Below are 24,548 nucleotides of genomic sequence, written 5' to 3'. Positions count from 1 at the left end.
CAATTCACTTGGGTGTACTGGCATCACCTCCTGATGTCATGGTCCTCTTCCCAAGATGGACAAATAACAATAAGGGTGCCTAGTTAACAGTCTTATCTCCACTAGTTGGCAATAGATGGATAGAACATTTGACTTGGAGTCAAGAAGTCCCAAGTTCAAAACTAGACTCGACACTTGCTAGCTGTGTGACCCTGTGCCAATCAATCACTTAACATCTCTCTCTCCTTCAGTTTCAGCTATAAAATGGGGATAATAATAGCACCTACCTCCAAGGATTGTTGTGAGGATCAAGTGAAATAATATTTGTGAGGCACCTTGCAACCTTAAAGTCCTGTATAAATGCTAAGGTGTTTGCTATTATTATCAAGTGTAACAGACTTGGGATAGTCATTTTTTCTCTTTTTTTTCCTTTATAGTCTAATTTATAGCACAGTCTTTTACAGTGAAATTGAATATTTAAAAGAACTTGAATCCTTAATTTATGGGTGCAGTAATTGAAGATGCTTACTTCATGAAAGCTTGAATAAAAGAGATGGGGGTTCTCTCTAGACATAAAGGTATATCCTTTACATTCCTACTTACTTTATAATTATATGTTCCTATTCCAGGGTCAATGAATTTGTTTTTTTTTAAAAAAAACATATTTTGATAAAATATTTGATTGAGAAAATAAAAATATTTAACTATATTTCAATATAACTGGTTTCCCTTATAGTCCTATGTATTTAAATTTATGCATTTAAAAACATGATTCTGAGAAGAGGTCTACAGGCTTCCCCAGACTGAAGGGTCCCTGATCCATGATAAAAGGTTAGGAACCCTGGCCTTAGGCATAGACTATAGTTATTTCCCTATCTCTTATTTCATGTTGTAACAAATATTCATCCCTCTTTCTACCAGACTGAATACTGACTACTAAGATTAACCATTGGAAGAGTCCATGCCAATTAGCTAACTGCCCGTCTTTCTTTTACTTTAAACAAGTAGGCCTAGAGGGCCTACTTTGTCTCTTTAACAATGTTCACACAGAGAGGTACAATCAGTTTGTAAGTGAATTTTTGATTTTTCAGGACATGGAACAATACTGAGATTTCTCTCATGAACCTTTTGAGAACTTCCTTTTTCATTGAGCTTAAGAATTATTTCAGCACTGTGGCAAAGCCCCGTTTCTGAGAACAACATGCCAAGATACTTTTACCAACATTGAGGAGGGTGTTGAGAGGTACAGATTTTCTTTTTTTCCTAATCAACAGGGCTGACACTGAGCACTTGAAGCTTTCCTGAGCAGGAAGCTTATGTAGGGGAACACTGCTCTCCAGAAAGGCATAGCCCACTGGGTATTGTGTGTCAAAAAACAACCCAGTGTGTTTAGAGCTTTTCAAAAACCAGCATTTTTCATGTTGACATGTTATAAGGGGAAACAAGGCCATGGGTCCAAGTCCATCGTTGATTTATCTTAGATCTAAAATGAGCACTGTGGTCTTGATAACATAACCATTCCTGTCTTCTTCCAAAAGACAGATGATGACAATGTTCATATGGGGAATAAAAAAAGTAGACATGAACATGGCAGAGATTGTGATCCATCACCAAAATGGTCAAAAAAACCAAACAACAAAGTAAAAAACAAAGGTTAAGCTTAAAATATAGATTGTATTGGCATCTATGTAGTGCAACTGTAAAATTCAGGGTGTCCCAAAATTCTTAGTGCAGTTGTAAGCTATTGAAGCTTACAACTGAACTAAGACTTTGGGGAAATGTTTCACAGAATCTTTCAGGTCACTGGATACATGCTTTTACATACCCCATAAGAATTCTTGTTCACATTCAGGTTGTTTGATACAGCTGCTGAAGTTTCCTTCCAACTCAGAGATTTGGGGATTCTGGGATGCCATTAATGCAAAATTCTTTCATATAGCTCTTGGGTGGGGTTGTAAGTACTAACTAAAAGCAAGACACTATAAAGAAAATAAAACCCAAGATAGATGCCAAGGGGAAGTCAGGGAGTGGGACAGGACTGAAGGTTCCTTGAAATGGAAGTGGGAAAGTACCCAAGAGAAACTTCTCCAAGGTTACCATTTTGCCTCAGGCCACAGTGAACTCTTCTTCAGTGTGGAAAAGCAGCCAATCATTGAAGCTGTTCAAGTACAAATGATCAGTATCAGAAATAATCTGCCCTCCCAAGCCATTTAATGAAATTGGATAGTTCTCAGAGGAACTCATTCAACAAATATTTAATAAATGACTGTTATTTGCAATGCACTGTGTTCAGTGCTGGGGTAGTAGAAAGATAAAAATGAAAGTATCCCTGCCTTCAAGGAGCTATCAATCAAGCCTGGAGCTAGAAATCCATTATTTAATGGTGAAGAACATCAAAATCAATGGATTAAAAATGCGAGGTTTGAGCCAGTGTGCAGACTTGTAATGTAGATATGCAACTGCTTTAGTCATTTTTTAATTATTGTTGTTCAGTCATTCAGTTGTGTCTATCTCTTTGGGACCCATGGACTATACTGTCCATGGGGTTTTCTTGACAAAGATACTGGAGGCGTTTGCCATTTTCTTTTCCAGGAGATTAAGTCAAACAAAGGTTAAGTGACTTGCTCAGGGTCACACAGCTAATAAATGTCTGAGGCTGGATTTGACCTAATGTCTTTCTGATTGCAGACCCAACACTCTATCCATGAGCCATGTAGCTGCCTCCTTTCTTAATTATTGCATGTCAGGTATTTGTGTAATTGAATGTGGTTAACAGTACAGCACCTAGCACAGTGCATTGCACACAGTAGGCATTTAATAAAAGTTGGTAGAATCATAATAGAGTTAAATTGATCCATGCTGCTTGGTTGTCATTTCAAAAAATTATAATAAAAAAAGGAAAAAAAATGATGATGACACTAGTCATTGCTTTTTGACAGTTAGGAAAGCCAGTGTCCTTCTCTACTAAGCTGATGGAAGAAGAAAAACTATATGTTTTTCATGAAAACCCTGAGTGGAGACTTTCATTTGTAAAGTCATCCATCACCTCTGTAAATTGATCATTTTTAGATTTCAACATCTCCACTGACCACTAATGAAAGTAGGAGAAATAGCATTCTGGAGGCTTTCCATTAAGCTGTCTTATAGAGAACAGATGAATTATGATTTTTTGGGGTTGTTTTTGTTTTCCAGGGCACACAGTAGAGGCCTATTCCAACTTAGACTCCTTTAAAGAAAATTCCATTTTGCCTTCAGCTCCGTCACGGAAAAGACACACTCAAATTCCTGTCCCCATACCCCCTGGCTCTGCCAAATGAAGCACTAACCTGTCAGACCAGCAGCTTCTGCAGACAAGAAGGCACTCCAAGACAGGAGGAAAAACAGGCCCGTCTCCAGCATGGGGAACTCACACAGCTTTGTGAATTTGGTCAAGTGATAAAGATGTGTTAAGGAAAATAACAACTCATTGACCTTACAGACACATCTGACCCAGCACTATAGATAGACACCTTGTGGGAGTGAAAAGAGCTTCAGAGACCAAAGCAGAGAATCTGAGTTCAATTCTCATATCTCTTATTTGCTACCTTGGTGCATGTCATTTCTCTTTGGTTGGCCTCAGTTTCCCTATCTCTAAAATAAGGCAGTGGGATTACATGATACCTAAGGTCCTTTTTGGCTCAAAATCAATTATCAGTGCCTCCTGGCAGGTTGGAGCAAGAGAAGAAGCAAAGTGTTTCTCAGTCATTTTATTCATATACCTTCTCTCCCTAGAAAGTTTAAGTAAATTCCAGTGATTCCTTATTAAATCAAATATAAACACTGCCAGCACTTAAAGTCTTTCATAGCTTGACTACAACCTTCCTTTCTAGTCATAAAACTAGGTCCCAATTATTGTGGATAATGAATCCCATGTAATACGTTACATTATTTGAATTTGTACTGCACATTTCTACCAGTCTTGAACCAATTACCATATTTCACGTAATCGTAATTTCAAATAATGAGAATTTGAAAACATGCATCCACTTCACATATTCATTATCCTCACCAATCAGACCTAGCTGTATTATACATCACTCTATTTCCCATATGCTTCAATCTACCCAAGCTGGCTTTTTTGCTGTTTCTTGCATATGGTATTACATCTCCCATCTTTTTGGCTTTGCCCAAGCTGTCCCTGATGCCTGGAATGCACTTCCTCTTGACTCTGTTTCTTCAAACATCAGCTCAAACACTATTTTCTACATGAGGAATTTCTGGATTACTCAGCTATTTGTTACCAGGTCCCTCAATATAAGGGTGGGATGATTTCCTCAACCCTACCCTATATACACTAAGTGATAACGATATCCAGTTAATCAATTTGTAGGCCTTAAACTACAGGTGAAAAATTCCTTCTGACTGTAGAGATATTGCATAAGAATCCTATTTGGATAGGCCAAGAAAATCTGGCCAACCCTCAGGACATGTCCACAAATGATCAAACTAGTTAGATCACATGTGTTTAAAATTGTAGCAAGCATGGCATCTCAGTCTTGTGGAAGAGAAAGAAGATATCAAGGAAGGCCATTGGCTCTAAAGGTATTTTGGAGCAGAAGAACTGGGCTGAGGGAAGTCCCTAGGAATGTTTGGCTCTTTCTTCTGATGCCTTTCTATTCATAGATGCCATAATATATGCTGCTATTTTGAATCTCAAAAGTTTCTAGTAAACTAAATTTCGCTTCAACCACAAAGAGACCAGCCTGGGTTAACTAGAGAGAAATATAAACATTAAGTTATGCAGAGAATCCAAACTCTGTCTAGACATTAAACATTTTCCTAACTGGAGGCCCAGACCAGTAGTGACTGAGCTTATAACCTTTAGCCTAAAATAAACTTCTTAAAGCAGAAATGGACCTTAAGGGTCATTATGTTGCCCTAGGCTTAAACCAAGTTTAATTAAACAGGCTATTATTGATCTATACATCTGTAGAATGAATGTTTCTCGAGTGTAGTAACTACTTAAACTTTATTTATTTATTTTTTTGGATCATCAGTGCCTAGCATAGTGCCTAGAACATATTGTGTACTTAATACATGCTTGTTGATGGGAATTGATACAGAAATGCTTGGGGATCTTAAAGAATTGTAAAAAAGCAGGCCCCCTGCAAGCCTTTGATGAGAATAAATGTTCTAGTGGAAAAAATTCTCTTACAAAAAAGGGGAAGAATGGTTTAGCCATGGGCAAGAATATAACCCCAAATTGAAAATTATCTCTGAGCTGATTTTCATCAGGAGAAATGGCCAGGGGAAAATGGAGGGCAGGAGGGGCAAATGAGGACGGTTAGGTTACTCTTCCATCAATGCTTGAGAAGTACCATTGCTCTAGAGATTATCATGCACAGCCTAGGGTTAGATCATTTAATAGATTCTTTTTTCTTTAAGAGGGAAATGAGGAACTATAATACTCAGTAATAAGGAAGTTGTCAATATCTTCTTAGAATAACTAGGATGCGGAAGATGTTTTGTTTTTGTTGTTTTCCTCTCCAATTCAGACAAGGTGCCTCTTGTCTGGGAGTCATTGACATTTTTTTTTTTTGGCCAGGGAGACGTTTAATTTCTAGTCTCTAGATTGTCAGTGAGATAGAGAGTGCATGACTGGAGCCTGCCAATGAATGGGAAGCGATGCCATGACTAAGAGCATATGATATCTCTGAAGGCTTACATTATAGCTAGTCCAAGGTCAGATAGCAGTACAGTGGGAGGCTGCCTGTTGTATTTGTTTGGATGCCAGAGTGTTAAGTCAGGGAGACTTAAGTAAAAATTCTACTAATAACGTAAATATGGCCAAGTCCCTTAACCTCTCTCCACCTCAGTTTCCTTATCTGTAAAATGGGGCTAATATTAGTACCTTCCTTATAGGGCTATTGTGAAGATCAAATAAGATTATATATGTAGAGCACTTTGTAAACCTTGAGGCATTATATAAATGTTGGTTATTATTATCATTATGATTTTTAATATTGGAAAAGGAGGCCAGATTGAGAATAAGGAGGCCAGATTGAGGATAAGGAGACTTTACAAGTGACTTCAGTGACTTGTCCAAGGTCATAAAGGTGGCGAGTATCAGATCTGGTTTCAAGTCCCATCTCAGGTGTGATGGTTTTGTGACTCTGGGCAATCACTAAATCTCTCTGAGCCTCTAAATATCCCTTGACTCCAAAATGGAAATCACATTTTCAGGACCAGCCTCATAGAGCGTCATGAGGAAAACACTTTGTTCACAGTAAAATGGAATATAAATGTGAGGCACAGTTTTTTAACGGATCTATGATCTCATCTCTGTAGGGAAGTTATAATCATGATTTAAGAAAATTGTATTGTTGTTGTCCAGTTGTTTTCAATCGCGTCCAACTCTTCATGACCCCATTTGAGGTTTTCTTAGCAAAGACACTACAGCGGTTTTCCATTTCCTTCTCCAGCTCACTTTACAGATGAGGAAACTGAGGCAAACAGGATCAAGTGACTTGCCAAGGGTCACATGACTAGTAAGGGTCTGAGGCCACATTTGAACTGTGGAAGATGAGACTTCCTGGCTGTAGAAATTACACGACTGGGTTTCTTCACAGTAGTTTTACAAAGCACCTTCACTGAAAGTTGAGAATTAGTGGCAAAAACAAAAGAAAACAAAAACAAAAACAAACAAAACCCAAACTTTTTTGTGGAAAGGAAAAAATTTGGGTTATCTTCAGTTTTTGGCTAAGACAAAATTTAGGAGTTATCCTGATCATGAATTAGCCATGTTTATTCCTTTGTAAGCAAGTATTGTGTGTGTGTGTGTGTGTGTGTGTGTGTGTGTGTGTGTGTGAGCATTTGTTCTGATAAAAGACTTTAGTCAAGCTGGTTTTTACAGCTCTTTGAGGCCCCCGAATGAGCTTGGCAGACAGTCTCCTTCATCTTGTGTGCTACGAAAGAAGAATTCTGCCTGGCATGAACAGACCCTGCTTAGAATATCAGCAGACACACACGAGGCAGAAGGGCGCCCTGCCATTCTGACCTTCTCAGAGGATGGCCCAGCTTTGGCCCAGACCCAGGGCCTGGATCGAGGACATGGTGGGACTAGAAAACACTTTGAACCTTCCTGTCCTTGACCCCGATTCTTGTCCTTAGAATCACCGGAATTGGAAGGGATCTTAAAAGTCATGTAGCTCGACACTTTCATTTCATAGAGACGAAAAATGAGTCTCACAAAGGTGAAGTGATTTGTCCAAGGTCACGCAGGGAATAAGTGGCAGAGTCAGGCTTTGACCCTGGCATCCTGACTCTAAATGCAAAGATTTTCTGTTGTCCCATACTGCCTGTCTGTCCAGGTCTTAGCACAGCCCCTTGGATAGAGTAGTTGCTTCATAAATGTCTGTTGAACTTGAAAGTCACCAATGACCTTATCAAATCTAATTGCTTCTTCTCTGTCCACATTCTCCTTGAACTCAATGAATTTGATGGTATCACCCTCTTTCCTCCTTCAGGAAAACCTATTTTCTCTTGGCTTCCCAGAAATTATAATAGCCTGGTTATTCTCTGTTCCTTCTCTAGTTTTCTGGCTAGTTCCTTTTCTCCCCCTTCTATCCCTTCCCTGGGAAGCTAGGCTGTACAGTGGATAGAGAACCAGACCTGGAGTGAGGGAGACTCATCTTTGTGAGTTCAAATCTAGCTTCAGACTTAGTAGCTATGTGACCCTGGCTAAGTCACTTGACCCTGTTTACCTCAGTTTACTCATACGTAAAATGAGTTGGAGAAGGAAATGACAAACCACTCCAGTATCTTTGCCAAGAAAACTCCAAATGGGGTCATGAAGAGTTGGATACAATTAAATGCATATGCATTGAGAGAGGTGTTTCCACACAGGGAGTACCCTACCCCAATGAAGTAACAGAATTGGTGTAATCCAATCGATATAAGCTATTTTTATACACTCCTCTTGGGTCTCCCTCCACCTCCTTTAATGAAGTGGCCCTGTCTTACATCTTCACTTTTTATCTCTTTGTGAATGAATTCCTAAAATTTTTCCCTCTAGAGCTGAGCTCTGAATTCCAGGAATCATCTCTTTCCACTTTCCATCTCTGTTCCTTTCTAAATTCATTTTCTGTAGCATGGTCAATAAACTCAAAATTGAACTCAAAACCTTGTCTTCAAACCTATTTCCCCCTCCCTTTTTTCTGTTCTCTTCACGTTAACCAAAATTCATTCTTTTTGCCTTGGTTCAAAATACTTCTGTGTTGTTTGATTCTTATCTCTCCTTCATTTACCTACAGCCCACCATCAAAAGCCTAGTGATTTTCTTCAAAATAGCTCTCTTTTCCATCCTGTCTTTTTCATTCATCTTGTCACTTCTTTAGCCTAGACGTTTATCCCATTGATCCTGGATTACTGAATAACCTAATTAGTTTCCACTTCCAGTCATTCCGCTTGTCCAGGATGGCATGGATCCCTTTAGCAGGCTGGTAAAGTCTATGGACTCCTCAGAATAATGTTTTTAAATGCAAAAAATGAAATACAGGTTTGCAAAGGAAAACAAATATATTAAACAGTTATCAAAATATTAAAAATTCTAATTTCATGGACCCTCCCTGATATCCATGGGCCCCAGGTTAACAACTCTCCCCCTAATCCATCTATCATGAAATCAATTATATTAAAAGCCTAGTCACTACCTGCTCCCTAGATCAAAAGCTCAAATAATTCTCCATAGCTTATGGAATAAAAGTGAGAGAGCTCTGCCTAGTGTTCAGAGGCCCTGTCTATCTCTATATCCTTATCTCTTCCTGTTTGCCAATCCTTCGCTCCAATCAGAATGGTACCCTCACCATTACCAGAATGTGCATAGTTCATTCTACTTTCATTTCTCTTTCCTTCTATCCCCCCATCCTTTTGCCCCTGAATTCCTGGTTTCAAAATCCTCCCCATCCTTCAGCAACCAGCTAAAAGCCTGTCTCACCTGGGAAATTGTCTCTGACCACTCCATTGTTCTTTTCTTTTTAGTCCTCTAATATGTATTTTGTGTGATACTCATCTCTCACTTAATTGTTTTCTGTCCCACATCATTTGCTAATTACTGTTTGAATGTCTGTCTTCTCTCATTTTTCAAGAGTTGGCTCCCCTTGAGGGCAGATTACTGTTTCTTGTAATTACTTCATATAATAGCATATTTTTAAAAATACTTAATTCAATTGAATTTGCTTCAACATGTAGTACTAGACTCCATTCCATAGTCCATAGACCAAGTAGAGACATTGACATATAAAATATGCCACATATACACATGGGGGTCTTTTGATTGGAGACTACCCTGAACGCCAGTGAGCAGTTCATACAATCTTCATAAGGAGATAGGGAGCTCAATTAATATAAAAGGTTAGTAGAGTATTGATATTTCCTGATTCATGCCTGCTTCTTAGTAAACCTTTGAACTCTTTGATATCAGGTACCCAACCTGTTATTGAAACTGGTAACAAAAACAACTTTCTTAGTTCCTTCTACAGAGACAACATGGTACAGGAGAAAGAAGACTGGATCTGGAGTCAGACAGAGTTTTTTTTGTTATTTAGTCATATCCAATGCTTTGTGACCCATTTGGGGTTTTCTTGGCAAAGATACTGGAGTGGTTTGTCATTTCCTTTTCCAGATTATTTTACAGATGAGGCAAACAGGGTTAAATGACTTGCCCAGAGTCACACAGCTGGTAAGTGTCTGAGACCAGATTTGAACTCAGGCCTTCCTGACTCCAGGTCAGGCACTCTGTACTCTGTGGCGCCACCTAGCTGCCCCTAGAGTCGGAAGACCTATATTCAATCCCAACTGTGAAGCTTACTCCCCTCTATGACCTTAAGCAAGTCATAGGATGTAGATATAGAGCTGGAAGGATCTTAAAGGTTATCTAGTCCAAAATCCATATTTTTCAGATAAGGAAATTGAAGCACAGAGGGGTTAAGTAACTAAGTAAAACCAGGATTTGAATTATAGCCTATGATTTTAAGTTTAGCCCAATTTCAACTACACGGAACTGTTTCCTCTTTTATAAAAGTGTGTGTGGGAACTCTATAGCCTCCCAGATCCCCTCAACTGCAAGTCTATGATCTTATTATCCTCAGAGAGGATGCTTTAGGCTATCCAGGGAGTTTTTCTGGGGTCAGATTGTTGCAAAAATATTTGGTCTCATCTTTGATTGGGATGATGGATAGAGGACTGGATTGAGAGTCAGGAAGACCTGAGCTCAGTTCCTTCCTCAGACATCTACTCACTGTGTGGGCAAGTCCACTAACCTTGTCATGCCTCAGTTTCCTCACCTATAAAATGGGAATAATAATAGTACCTACCTCCCAGGGTTGTTGTAAGGATCAAATTGGATAATGTTTGTAAAGTGCTTTGCCAGTTATTATTATTAAATCCACAACCAAAGTCACAGCATTGCATTTGGTTCTCAGAGCACACCGTCAGGACCCATTGTCCATCTTTGTTGACATACGATGGATTTGGATTTTGCTCTTACATCTCAAAATTCTTCCAGTCTACAGAGTTTTTTTTTAATAAGTTGAAACAAAATAAAAAGAAAGCCAAATAGGCAACCACAAAGGATATCAGAGCTGTGACGACAGCATAGGCAGACCCCAGAGCAAACGATCCGGCAAAGATTCCGAGAAAGTTCCCAACAGATTGGAAGAACGCAGCAGCGTCAAAAGCGTTTGGGTTGTCCTTGGGACTATAAATAGATATAGAACTGAAAAGACGAAAAAGGAGAATGAGTTAGCACAATCACACAGGTGCCAACACCCAGGTCAGCCCCTTAGTGAGCTCCTGTTGGAAGAATGAATGCTTTCTTCCAACAAGGTGCTGACTGCAATGGGTTAGAACAGGAGTGGGGAACCTGGGCCTTGAGGTCACAAGTGGCCCCCTAGGTCCTCAAGGGTGGCCCTTTGATTCGGATTCAGTCCAAGGGCCACCCTTGCGGACCTAGGGGGCCACCTGTGGCCTCGAAGCTGCAGGTTCCCACCCCTGGTTTGGAAGAACTTCCTGATAAGATAGAGATCTGAGCAAAGCTGGCCTTTTTTAGCAGCCTGATCTCAGAGCCTCCCCATTCTGCTGCCAGTCAGTAAACATTTTTATATCGGAAGCATCGTAAAGAATATCGTTTCCGAGCAAACTAGACATTAAAACATGGTAGGTGTATAAGGAATCTGCAAAGAAGATGGATAACGGTGAATTATTTATTGGCCATATGTCTTTGGTGCTGTTATATATTCACAAATGTTCCTGGTTTAAAAAAGTGCACTTTTATGGCTTATGCACAAATGGCTATACAAATCACGGTGTGTACAGAATCTTCAGCTGTGATCTTGTCGTAAACCACAAGGCATTTCTCTTCACCAGCGTAACCCTTCGGAAACAGAACTCTGGAAATGTCAACTGTAGCACAATATTAACCCCTGGGGAGAAAAAAAGCCCACATTTTCCCACAGAAACAAACTGCTGCAGCTGCTAGAGGTTATCTTTTATGTCCCAGTTCTGGCAGATGCCATCAGATTTATTTCCACTAAGGAAATCATTCCACCAGTGGGAATGCTCTTTACTTCCATAGCTTTCAGGATGCCATGTTTACTATTTTCCACCAGTGCCATCAAAACAAGGATATTCATTTCAAGTACAAGCCATTTCCTACCTTAGGAAATTTTCAGGACCACCATGTTAAAATTAATGGAGGTGCCAAGATTAGATGCTTCCCAAAAAATTCATTAAGTCACACTTCTGGTTTTTGTGGCTCTCCTTCTTTGAATATCTGGGACCTTTAAAACTCATTAGGATTCAAAGCAAGAGATTTTACAGGATGTTTGTAACAGGCTGAAGTAAAAGGGATCTCTGACACAAATCTAAGCTTAGACTTTACAAAGAGGTAGGTGAAATATTTTTGACTCTGATGATTTGTTTTCTAACCTGTGGTATCTTTCATCTGGAGACTAGTTAAATGCAGCACTAGAAAGCAGAGCCTAATTCTCTGACAGGAAGCCCAGTGCATAACAGAGGTTGTTAGAAATATGCTTAGTTTTTATCTCACGACTTTTAAGCCCCAGAACTAGGCCAAACACTTTTCTCTTTGATCCTATAATTGGATAATGAAGAAGAATGTGGATATTGAGTGTAACCCTTGAAATTTATGAGAGAAAAGTACTACCTTTGATGTGCCTTCACCCACCACCCCCCTTTCTATAAAGTATTATGCTTTGCAGAAAACCAGGTTTAGGCCTATTGTATCTGCTGGTAACAAGGAATGCTATAAAGTCTCATTGCCCAGTGCCCAAGGCTTATTTATACGTTTGAGATACTGGATTCGACTGAGATTAGTAAACTTCTCCATTCCAATGTGGTAATGATAAATATAATGATAAAACATTCTGTTTGCATTCTGCCCTCCAGGGAGGCTTTTCACATATTAACACAGCTTTGCAAATAATTTTCCAATATCATTGCATTGGCAAAGATGCCTTTTGATGCACAGAATATGCATTCATCTCAATTCAAACAGGAAAGAGCGTTCATTCACTGGCTGTAAAGTCAGAGTTCAAATCCCATCTTCGACACTGCCTGCGTACTGTTGGACAAAACATTCAGTTTCCTCATGTGCAAAATAAGGGACTGACCAGATAGGTAGTCACTTCTAGCTTTTGTTCTATGGTCCCCAAATCCAACGTTCATCAATTCAATTTATTAAGTGTTTATTATATGTAAGATACTATGCTAGGTGCTAGACTTTTTTTTTTTAAAGAGTTATTTCCTGCCCTTAAAGGACATATATTCTACTGGGAGGTGGGAGTGTGGCATCACAACATGTTTAGTGATAAGCAAATATAAAATAAATATGAATGTTAGATTTTTTTTTTTGGCTCATTTGTATTGGTATGTGTGGGGTCGGGGAAGTTCAAATAACTGGGGGAATCAGGAAAGGCCTTATACAGGAGGGGCTGAGCTGAATCTTGTAGGGAATTATGGACTCCCAGAGGCAGAAGTTAAAGGGGAAAATATTTGTGACATGGGAGACAGCCTGAGCAAAGCCATGGAGTTGGGAAATGGTATGCTATATATAGATAGTCTAGTTTGACTATTACCTAGAGGATGAAAAAGGGAATAACACATAATCAGTCCAGAAAGGGAGGCTGGAGCCAGATTGAAGGTCCTGAAAGGTGAAACTGAAAAGTTTGAATTTCATCCTACAGGCAACAGGAAGCCACTGGAGATTCTTTAGAAGGGAAGGGTAATGGTCCGTGTGTGCTTTCGGAATATTAATTTGGCCTATGTTGAGGATGGATGAAAGAGAGGAGGGAAAGGTAGCAGAGAGGCCATTTAGGAAGCTTTTGCAAAAGCCCAGGTGAGGGATGATGAGGTCACAAATTAGGGGGGTGGCCATATGATTTTTAAAAAGGGCACGGACATGAGTCATGTTGTGGAGGTCAAATTGACAAGCACTGGATAATATGATATGAAAGGTGAGGCAGAATGAGGAGTTGAGGTTGATGTCAAGGTTGTGAGCCTGGGAGACTGGAAAGTTAGTGATGGTGTCCTTGATATAAATAGGAAAGTAAGCAACAGGGATGGATTTAGAGGGGAAAATAATGAATTCTGTTTTTGACATATTGATCTTGAGCTGCCTTTGGGCTATCCAGGTGGTTATAGCCCAGCATGCATTTAGTGATCTGGCACTGGAACTCTGGAGAGAGATGGGGGCTAGATATGGGGATTTGAGAGTTGTTGGAATAGACTTGACGGTTGAACCCATAGGAGCTGATGAGATCATCATAAGAAAGAAAATACATGTAAAGAGAAAAGAGAAGGGGGCCTGGGACAAAATCCTGGGTACAGGACATGGGATATAATCCACTAAAGCAGACAGAGAAAGACAAGTCAGAAAACTAGGAGGATAATCAGGAAAGAGCAAAGTCAGAAAAATCTAGGGAGAGAGAGAATTCAGGATGAGGGGGCTCATATTTTGAGCTGAAAGCTTTCACTAGGGAGGGGTCCTGATGGGCTTGACCACTGTAGAAGACAGTGGTTATATCTATATCTTCTCCTCTTCCTTCTTTCCCTTCCATTCTGCTCGCGCGCGCTCTCTCTCTCTCTCTCTCTCTCTCTCTCTCTCTCTCTCTCTCTGTCTCTGTCTCTCTGTCTCTCTCTCTGTCTCTCTCTCTGTCTGTCTCTGTCTCTCTGTCTCTGCCTCTCTCTCTGTCTCTCTCTCTGTCTCTCTGTCTCTCTCTGTCTCTCTCTCTCTGTCTCTGTCTCTCTGTCTCTCTGTCTCTCTCTGTCTCTGTCTCTCTCTCTGTCTCTCTATTTCTGTCTCTCTCTCTGTCTCTCTCTGTCTCTGTCTGTCTGTTTGTCTCCCTCTCTCTCTCTCTCTCTCTCTCTCTCTGTCTCTCTCTTTCTCTGCTTTGTCCTTTGGCAGTCCTGCGAAGCAGTCTATAGGTTGGGCTAGGAGAGTAGGGGAAGCCATGTGGCTTTTGCTGCAAGAAGTATGAGGACCTCTGTTGAGGGGAGAATGGGTTCAAAGATTTCATTAGAATGACAATTGCCTGAGGGGAATGCCTTCTGGATTTAACCTGGCCAGTTGCCATGGGAACTGCAGAAGTTGCCAAGTAACCTTTCTACATCTCTTTTTACTGTAGAGGCTTTGTTCTTTTAATTTCCAATTAGCCGAGTTTCCCATTAGGAAAAATGACTTTCATGATCCACATATAGTACCTCATTGCATTTTGAACCTTGAACCTGAATTGCTATATTGGCCTACTCTGGGTCTGGCTTACAATGGGGTATAAGCTTGTAGAGAGGTCAAGAAGGATGAAGATTTAGAAAAGGCCACTGGATGAAATAATCAAGAGATTATCATGAGATTATTTTCTTCTCTCTTGAGGCCAGAAAAGAAGATTAGAAACAGATGTTGTAGGAAATGCAACAGAGAGCAAAAAAGCCAAAATTGTTATACAACAATAGGGGCCCAAGTGATATTAGATGATGGAAATGTAGTGAGTCCGGTCAGCACAGTTGTGTGACTTTCTCCAAGAACATCCAATAGCCTGTAAGTAGGCACAGAGAATTTGGACAATCAAGACAACCAGAACTGGGAATTTAGAAAGGCATTAGCAGGATGTGAGAGACGCCAGGGTAGAGAATAATAGATATTTCAGCAGATTAGCTACAGAGTCAAGATTTCAAGGGGAAAAAAGTGAGTACAGGCTGAGTGGAATTGGGGGGCGGCTGTAAGAAAGACGTCATGATGAGGTTCAGGAGTATTGAGGCAGAGGGAGAGAGAGAAGGATAAGAGGTTATCGTCTGAGTGAGGAATTTCAGTGTTTTGTATCATGGAGGATGGTGAGGTTGAGGATATCAACTCCCTGATCTACTGCTTTGGTGGAGAGAAGGTAAAGGTCATGAAAGTTAAGCAGGTTGGTGTAACGGGTGTTGGAGCAGACAACATCACATCTCTTGAAATACTCAAGTGTGAGAGCAGGGTAGAAAAGAAGAATATGTTGAACTCCTTCAGAGTGAAGGACAAATAATTAGGTGGGGCTGGTAGAAAGCTGGAACCAGAATTTTGATAGAGAAAGATGGTTTGAATTTCAAAGTAAGAGAGTTTGCTGGACATTGAAGTCTGGAAGGGGCAAGAAAGGCAGGTGCTGTGACTTCTCTTATATTAGCATACCAGTGAGCAAAATATATGTATCCAGTAATGGAGAGACTGCCCAGAGATGCACTAGATCCATTGGTCTTTCTAGCCCTGTCCAGTTCCTTAACTGTTCATCCATTCCTCATCCCAAGCACCATTTTTTTTTCCTTCAGGAGTTGCACTGTAGACACTGGTTGCTAGGCTACAGAGCCCCAGAAGGGGCTAGATCTCCGATAGTGCTAAAGAGAGGTGACCTTTAGTTACTCGACCATGTAGATAGCTTTGCTGAAGAGCAAAGCCTCATCTCACTTGACCTGGGTACAGATGATTCCCCTCCTGTTGTTCTAGCCTGAAAATGTAGTTTGCTTCAGCTGCCAGGTATTCCTCCCTGCAACTGTGATACATCCTGGCTTGTAGGAAGATGAGTGGGAGTGGGACATAGTGTAAGAGCAAGCAGCTTCCTGGTGGGTCATTCAATCAAGAAGAAAGTATTGAGCTCTCACCATGTGCCAAGAACTATGTTAGGAGCAAATCTGGAGATAGAAAAGAACCACAGGGAGCAATTTCTTCCCTTGAGCTCTTATTCTATCTGGGGGTGGGGACTAATACTGCATGAGGCAATTATAAAACTGATAAATGCTGAACTTGTGATACTGACTATGTGTACAAGAATTGATCTCTTCTTTGTGCCCAGGATGGTGCATCGGTAAAAATTCACTTTATTAGGGTGGTGTGGTATAATGGAAAGACCGCTAGGTTTGGACTTAGAAGACCTGGCCCTGTCACTTTCCTATTAGCTTGACCTTGGGCAAACCCTTTCACTTATGAGGTCTTCAGACTCTTCATCTGTAAAATGAGGGCGTTAGCCTAGATGACTTTTAAGGGCCCTTCCAGTTCTTATACTCTGGGACAATAAGATTTTATAATAATAAATAACTGTGACTGATATTAACATAACTCTTAGAGTTTTCCAAAGGATCCATACTTCTCACAACAACCAGAGGAATAGTAATCGCTCATACAACAACTCAAATATATGGATATTTTTGGTAAGAAAGTAGATTTGCTTAGTATGTTAACAGCTTCCTGAGGCAAGAACATTGTCATCAGCAAACACGTTTGGAGCACAAATGTGCTAAGTACATTTGTCCCTGAGTACAGGGATGAAAATTTCAGTTAATTTCAGAAATATTTATTTAATGCCTATGTGCAAGGCGCTGTAATACTCACTAGGAATACCAAGACAAAGAAATATGAAACATTCCCTGAGCTCAGTTAGCTTACATTCTACCATGACACAACATCTTAAAAATGATGTAAATACAAAGTAATTTTTGAGGGGACAGATCATCAAGAGCACATGTCTGATCAAGGCTCCCAGTTTCAACTTGAAGGTGATTCTCTTAATAATCTAGTAAAGGGTTTTATTATGTTTGGCATACTTTACAGTGGATGGCATACTTTTTATGCTCTTGAACTCTTCTTTAGTCAAGTTCCAGAAAACAATCTATTGGAGATGCCCCATCTATGAGAGACTCCCCATTACCAGCTAAAACCAAACCCAACAATAAAGCCGCAGTTGACCATAGATGCTTTAAGGTTTGCAAAGCATTTCCCATTCATTAACTCATTTGATCTTTACAACAACCCTGTGAAAGGGATACTATTATTACCCCAATTTTATAGATGAAGAAATTGAGTCTCAGAGAGGTTTAGTAACTTGCCCTAAGCCATTCAACTAGGAAGGGTCTGAAGTGGGGTTGCAAACCAGAGATTCCTGATTCTAAGTCCAGCATTCAAGCTACCATGGCCTATCATGTCTCAGAAAAGAACCACTCATTTCCTTTCACCTATATTCAGCCAAGTTACTGACAACCAACAGATCTTCATGTAATTTTAATTTTGACCTTTACACTGGTGTGTCACCTCCTGAAACTGGTCTGCATGCATCTTCTGTGAACATAGGTATTTACAGGGTGTCTCTCCTATTAGAAAGTGAGCTGCTAAAGGACAAAGACTAGATTTTTTGGGGGGGTCATCTTGATAAGCACTAGATAAGTGCTTGTTGATTGTCTGAATCTCCCCTTTCCTCTGACTTATATCAAAACAACTTTTGTAAGACCAAGTGAGTTGATGGATGTGAAAGCGCTCCATAGATGTAACCAAAGTTGTTGTTACTACGACCTTTTTCTAGTATCTGGACATAAATCTCCTGGGAAATCATAGATATTTTGGAGGACTACCAATCATTCACACCAATCCCTTCCTGCCATTTCTGGAACTCTTCTTAACACCACTGGACAACCTTAACCTCTCTTAAATTGCTATCCCAGGGTCTGACTCTTCTGTCACCATACATCCTTTAGATCCTCCCTCGTTTGTATCAGGAGTACAGGTAACTTCCTGGACATCAATTAATGGTGTGCCTTCAGTTCTGGGCTCTGTTTTGCTGTTATCTCTCCTCATCTTCCATCTCCATTCTTCTTCTACAGTCTTGGCTGTGCTTCTGACTCTAAGGATTTTGGGATCATAATTAAGCTATCTTCTCACCCTTGGAACTTCCCTGAGCACCTAGCGTCATCTCATCTTGGAATATGTCTCCACCATGCCAGCCCCCTTTTCTCGCTCCTTCCAGGTGACTCCTTCCAGGGACCTCCATTTTGGGGACAGGTTGGGGCCAGCTATGCTTCATTCACCTCCTGGATGTGCTTCTGACTCTATAGATGTTGCTATTTCATCTTCTCCCACTCCTTACTTTTTAATTCCCTTTTATTTGTTGTCTTCCCTCATTAGAATATAAGCTCCTTGAGGGCAGGAGCTATCTCTCCCCTTCTCCCTTATATTTGTGTTCCCAGAGCTTAGCACAGAGCCTAACAGTTAGAAGTGCTTGGTATCTCGTCACTGCTTAATTGAAACGAACATTTCCTGCTGGAGACAGACCTCATCCAAAGTTCAGTAGTGGGTACCATGATTGGTAAGGACACTGATAAGCTACAGAACATCAAGAAGATGCTCAAGAGCCTTGAGTCCACACTGCACAATGTTTAGGCAGCTTGGTGGTGAAGTGAGTAGTGTGTTAGGCTTGAAGTTAGGAAGACTTGAGTTCAAATTTAGCTTGAGATACTTACTGGCTATGTGACCTTGGGAAAATCATTTAAATTCTCTCAGCCTCAGTTTCCTCATCTGTAAAACGGAGTTAGTAATAGTGTCTTCCTCATAAGTTTGTTCTAAGAATTCTGTTGGTCAGTCATTTTTCAATTGTTCATTACCCCTCGTGACCCCATTTGGAGTTTTCTTGGCAAAAATACTGAGTCATTTGCTATTTCTTTCTCCAGCTCATTTTACAGATGAAGAAACTGAGGTAAACAGGGTTAAGTGACTTGCCCAGGGTCACACAGCTAGTATGTGTTTGAGGCCAGATTTGAACTCAGGAAGATGAATCTTCCTAACTCCAAGCCTGGCACGCTATCCAATGTGCCAACTAGCTGCCCTATCTTCAGGATAACATACTATTTGGAAGGCACTTTGTAAATGTTAAAGCCTTATATAAATGTTGGCTATTATACTTCAAGGAACTGGGATGTTTAGCCTAAGGAAAGTGAGGAAGAAGAAGTGGGGTGACAACAAATACCTGAAAAAGAATTAAACATGGAAAAGGAATTAAATTGATCCTATTTGGCCCTAGAACACTGCTCGAGGCGAAATTGTCTGTAACCATCTCAGAGAGGCAAATTGAAGATGGATATAAAGAGGGAGATTCTGCCGCACTGACTGCATCACTTCTAGAAGAAAAGACTTTTTTTCACAAATGAGTTGACATGTCTGTTGAGGTACCTTCTAACTCTGCAGTTCTTTGATCTGTACTGGCCGGTCTCCAATGTTTATGCGGCTTTAATTTTGGGAGGCACTTTTGGTTGTTTTGGTTGAAGATATGTAACTTCCCCATTGTAGGTATCTCCTGGTGGGGAAATTTTCTTTACCAATTTTAGCCTGCAACTTAGCTGTCACTTAGAATCTTGGTGAGTTACCTAGGGCCATTAGAGGTTAATTGACTTGCACCTTGTCTGACACGTATGTATCATAGTCTTGAACCCAGAACTTTTTGATTCTATCCACTACATGCTGCTAACACTTGTGATATTTATTGTTTTTAAGTGAGGAAGTGTCTTTAGAAGAAGAAACTTTCACTTGATTGGGAAAACCCTTAATCTCCCTAAACCACCTTAAAATGTATAATCTATGCCAGATATTTTTGGAGGGGTATCCTCCATTCCCGTCCTTGGTTTTCCCTCTGGCCTTGCCCACAAGGAGAAATGACAGAATGGTTCATGAATTCTTCTAAAGCTGTTTTATTCAGCTAAGGACTTTAAAGGGAAAATTATTAGAAACCTAAAGTATTTTTCCATTAAAACTTTGTCTCTTAAAGAAAATAGGCAGATCCTTATATATTATTTATCATTTCATAAGTGGACCAACTAAGCTTTTTTCAGTCATGTTACTTAATTATAAATAAAAATTGATTTTTATGGGACCAATAATTGTATAAACCCAGTAGAATTCACTCTGGCAACTGTCTGTCTGTTAAATGGGCTTACATTCTGCCAAGGACTGATGGAGAAGAGCATTTACTCTGAAGTGTACATGACTCTGGGAATTTCAGGATGTCTCCAGGTACGTCGGAAGGGGAAATGGAGAGATTCTGGCCAGGAATTTCTTGAATTCAAATTAGAATCTACTGAGCTTCACTCTTTTCAAAGGTCAAAGATACCTTCCTGTGGTGAGCTGGGTGCTTAGGAAGGCACATTAATTAAGTCTTTCAGCCCTTATGGGAACATTTAGTGAATTATTGCTCTGGAGACACCTGAATTAAATACCAAACAGTGACTTGGACATAGCAGACAATTCTTCCATCTTGATGTCAGACAAATATTTTTCTTTCTTCTCTTCTGCTGTTGAGCGGGGCTTAAGGATGTTTGACTTGTATGTACAGCTCCAAATCATGCTTTCTGAAATGGCTAAGCACTCAAAAAGGAAGGGACTATATATCAACCCAAGTGCAGAGGGGGTCAATGAATGCTCGCCATCATTTAGGCTGCAGGGAGGTGGATAAGGACATCAAGAAGGGTTGCAAATTTTAGCACTGACCACGTCTGACAGATTCCTAAGTAGCTCTGGAACATGAAGTCCTTACTTGCAGGTGAAAAAGGAGTCTCTAAGTTTGAGACTTATTAAATTGGCACTCTGAGTAAAAGCATTTTCCTAAAAGGGAGATCTGAAGTGACCTTGTAGTTTGGAAGGAAAAATTCTGTTCCTCCTAAAATTTCTCTCTTTCTCTGCTTTTCTCTCACTTGTAAAACCCAGCAGTATTAGTGAAGTGGAAAGATTGATGGAATTGGAAGTCAAGAGTCTAGGTTCAGACCTTACTTCTGCCACTTATGCTCTAGGTGACCTTGGTCAAATCATTTTCCCTTGGGCCTCAGTTTCTTCAACTGGAAAATAAGGGGATTGCGCTAAATGACTTCTGAGGTTCCTTCCAGCTCCAAATTTATAACATATGAATTTGTGCTCATCCTAAAGAAGGAAGCAATTTGTGTTTCTTTGGACATTTTCGTTTATTTAAAATACTGAGACAGAGACTGGATTTTAAATATCATAATTGCAAGTTTGTACAGTTGGAAAAAAATTTCATGATGTTCATGGGAATGTTGGCCCTTTTCTTGTTTCTATGCATTTCTTTCAGTTCAATTCAACATTTTAACCAATGGTAAAAAGGATTGTTGGGATCGTCTCATCTGTACAGAAAATGCTGTGAGTGATCCAAAGGAGAACAACACGTGATTGTTGACCTCAAAAAGCTTGCAATTAAGTACAATAAATAAGACATAAGCACAGATATAAAACAAAGCAGAATGTGATAAAGGCAATAGGGGCTGGAGTTGGGAATCCCACCCCTGAAACTTTCTGACTGTAAAACTCTGGACATTCACTTAAACTCTCTGGGCTTTCAACTTTCTCATCTGCAAAAGGGGGGTGATGATAGCACCTTCCTTAAAAGTCATAAAGATCAAATGAAATAAGAGATGCAAAAATGTTTTACAAACCTATATAAATTATAATTATTAGTAGTAGTGATTATTAAATGAGACACATAAGTTTCTTTGAATGAGACTAGGCCTCAACTTTCTTATCTGCAAAAGGAGGATAATGATAGCACCTTCCTTACAGGGTAATAAAGATCAAATGAAATAAGAGATGCAAAAATGTTTTGCAAACCTATATAAATTATAGTCACTATTAGTAGTTATTATTAAGTGAGACACATAAGGGCCACAGGAGAAAGTGTAAAGGAGGTCACTGTCAGCTTTGGGGATCAGGGTAAGAATACATGGAAGATCACAAAAATCTAGGGCTGAAAGGGACCTTAGAGATCACTTGGTCAATAAAATGTGCAAGGAATGTCTCACTTTTGTCTTGTGTCCCTAGCCTTTAACACAGCACCTGCAACATAACCGGCTCTTGATAAGTGCTCGCTGATTTATTGATTGGTCACTCTCCACTTTATAAATGAGAAAACTAGTGCACAGGATGAAGTGACTTGCCCATCACCCGGATAGGGGATAGCAATACTAAATAGCAGAGCAAGTGTTGGACCTGGACCTTAACTACTTCAAAATTGGTGTGGGGGCCAGGGAGGCAGTATTAATATTATGAGCAAAGGCAAAAAGGTGGAAATCCCTGCTACCTGACAGGCAGAGGCTGGTGGACTGCTTGAACTCAGAGGTTCTGAACTGCAATGTATTTTATGCCACTCAGAGGTTGACACTAATTCTGGCCCTAATATGGTGAGTCACCAGGAGTGGAAGGGCCACCCATCTATCTTAGGAGGGATGAATCACCCAGTTCTAGAGGGCTGCTATCAACATTGTGGTAGAGTATATGCCCATATTGATGAAATCAGAGATCACTTAAATGAGTAAAACAAGACTAAGCTTAATCTCTAAGTAGCAAGACAGTTACAGTCTTGGCACCAGGAAAGTAGAATATGACCTTGCAGGGATGGGAAGGGACAAAGCTACACATGGAGATTGACCCCAATTTGAGGTTAACTACTAGTAGAATACCCAGACGAACGATTTCTGTCATTCAGGAAGAGAGCTTGAGATGTAGGGAGGCTTCCCAAGACTCTGGAAACCCTGCAGCTAGTTTGTAAGAAATGTCCAGGACACACCTCATTTGGAAGCAGGAAGCCATTTCTGAAACCCGCTAAAAATTCACAGGTCAAGTTTTCTTAATATAGAATCCTCCACTGTATTGAGCTGGGCTTTGCTGAAGAAACAACACCCAGAGTGTCTACCGACCTGGATCTGCCATTCCTTAGTCATCGTTCACCTGGGCTCTCACCCATGGCTGCCACTGTCAAAACTCTCCCTCCGAGACACTACAGCAGGCATGAAGAATGAGGGTGGAAATGTCAACGGAGCTCAACTGTTATTTCCAAATTTAGCACAGCCCCTTTGTGGAGAGATTCCCGTCATTGCTTCCACCGTATGCTCCAAAGGACAAAAATGAAAACGCTGTTGCCTTGTAAGAGTGCCGAGCCATTTAGGAATTGCAATTAATTTGTCAGAGTGTTACAAAGTTCTTCAGGGGAAGAAACATACGCCAGCTCAGAGGTGAGGGAGATGAAGTGTTGAATTCTTCTTTTTCTTTATGAGGCCTGACGAGCTATGGAGGCTGCAGGGACACTGTTGAGATGTTTATCCCTTACAAATAACAGCGCAGCAAAAGGACCCTTGACTTGTCCACAAATCAAGCAAAGCCGAACTTTCAGAGGTTAAGGGAAGCATCAGACTACATTGGAGTGGTACAAGGAACAGTACAGGCCACAGTACTGGGATTGGCTCTGATGCTTAACGGGTTGCCCCTGGCCTTAAAAATTCACTTCCCCTCTGTAGACCTCAGTTTCATTATTTGTCCATCTGGAGCTGCCTCTATCTAAATCTCTTCCAGCTGCAAATCCTATCAAACTACCAGAAGTATGAGGTTTTAGAGAAGGGGGAGGGGTATCTACTGAAGTTGGGTGGGACTGCTGACCCTTGGCAGGAAATTTACAATACAATACACATTTATTAAGGACCCCTTATTTGCCAGGAATTGTGCTAAGTGCTGGGGATACAAATAAGAAAAAGAGACAGTCAGCTTTACAGGTGTATTATTTTATGGAGCTCAGTAATTCACAGTACAGCCCATGGTGTAGATAGAACCATATGAGCAAACAAGATCTTTGTTTTTTCCTCTAGTATTACAAGAAGGTTATGAGAGGAGAGGGGGTTGGGAAAAGAATTATGATTTTGTAAATGCTTATCTTCACTAGCTAGGTCAACGGACCTTTTTCTTAGACAACGCGATCCTTTGCCAGCTACCCTGTCTTTACTCTCTAGTGTGATGTGATTAAAAGCAGGGTGACAAAGTAGATGGAGAGCCAGCCTGGGAGTAGGAAATATGTCTGGGATCCATACCAGCCCTGGGAGGCTGGGTAAGTTTCTTAACCTCTAAGGGCCCTAGGGAAATCTCTTATGATTTTAAACTGGAGAGAAGGTAGAGCGAGCACCATTACCAGAAGTTCCCTATACTAATGGAAGCCTAGTTTTAGAACAACAAAAATCTCCCAGTGATTAAAATAGTGCCTTAAATAGAGTAGTGCCTGAATAAATGTTTAGTTGATCAGTGTAATCACAGGTTTGATACAAATAATAGTAATATTTAACAATAAGAAGGAGGAAGAGGAGCAGAAGGTGAAGAAGAAGAGAATGAGAAGGGGGAGTAGAAGGAGGAGAAGGAGGAGAAAGAAGAGGAGAAGAAATCCACAGCAGGGACAAAAAAGTCATAT

General features: G+C 40.4%; 1 protein-coding gene across 1 annotated transcript in view; it reads right to left on the bottom strand.

The window, feature by feature from the left end:
• The window catches only part of SLC9A9 (solute carrier family 9 member A9), a 745,308-nt gene that overhangs the window by 397,705 nt on the left and 323,055 nt on the right, over positions 1-24,548 (bottom strand). The window contains exons 7-8 of the mRNA XM_078147547.1: positions 10,594-10,732; positions 3,306-3,411 (exon numbers count right to left, since the gene is read on the bottom strand). Coding sequence (XP_078003673.1) covers positions 3,306-3,411; positions 10,594-10,732 — 245 coding nt within the window. The remainder of the gene's footprint in view (positions 1-3,305; positions 3,412-10,593; positions 10,733-24,548) is intronic.

This window comes from Phascolarctos cinereus, unplaced genomic scaffold (assembly GCF_003287225.1).
Source record: "Phascolarctos cinereus isolate Bilbo 61053 unplaced genomic scaffold, phaCin_HiC Scaffold_7;HRSCAF=346, whole genome shotgun sequence".
NCBI lineage: Eukaryota > Metazoa > Chordata > Mammalia > Diprotodontia > Phascolarctidae > Phascolarctos > Phascolarctos cinereus.
The sequence above is the reverse complement of the archived record's forward strand: the minus strand, read 5'-3'. Positions and strand labels throughout refer to the sequence as shown.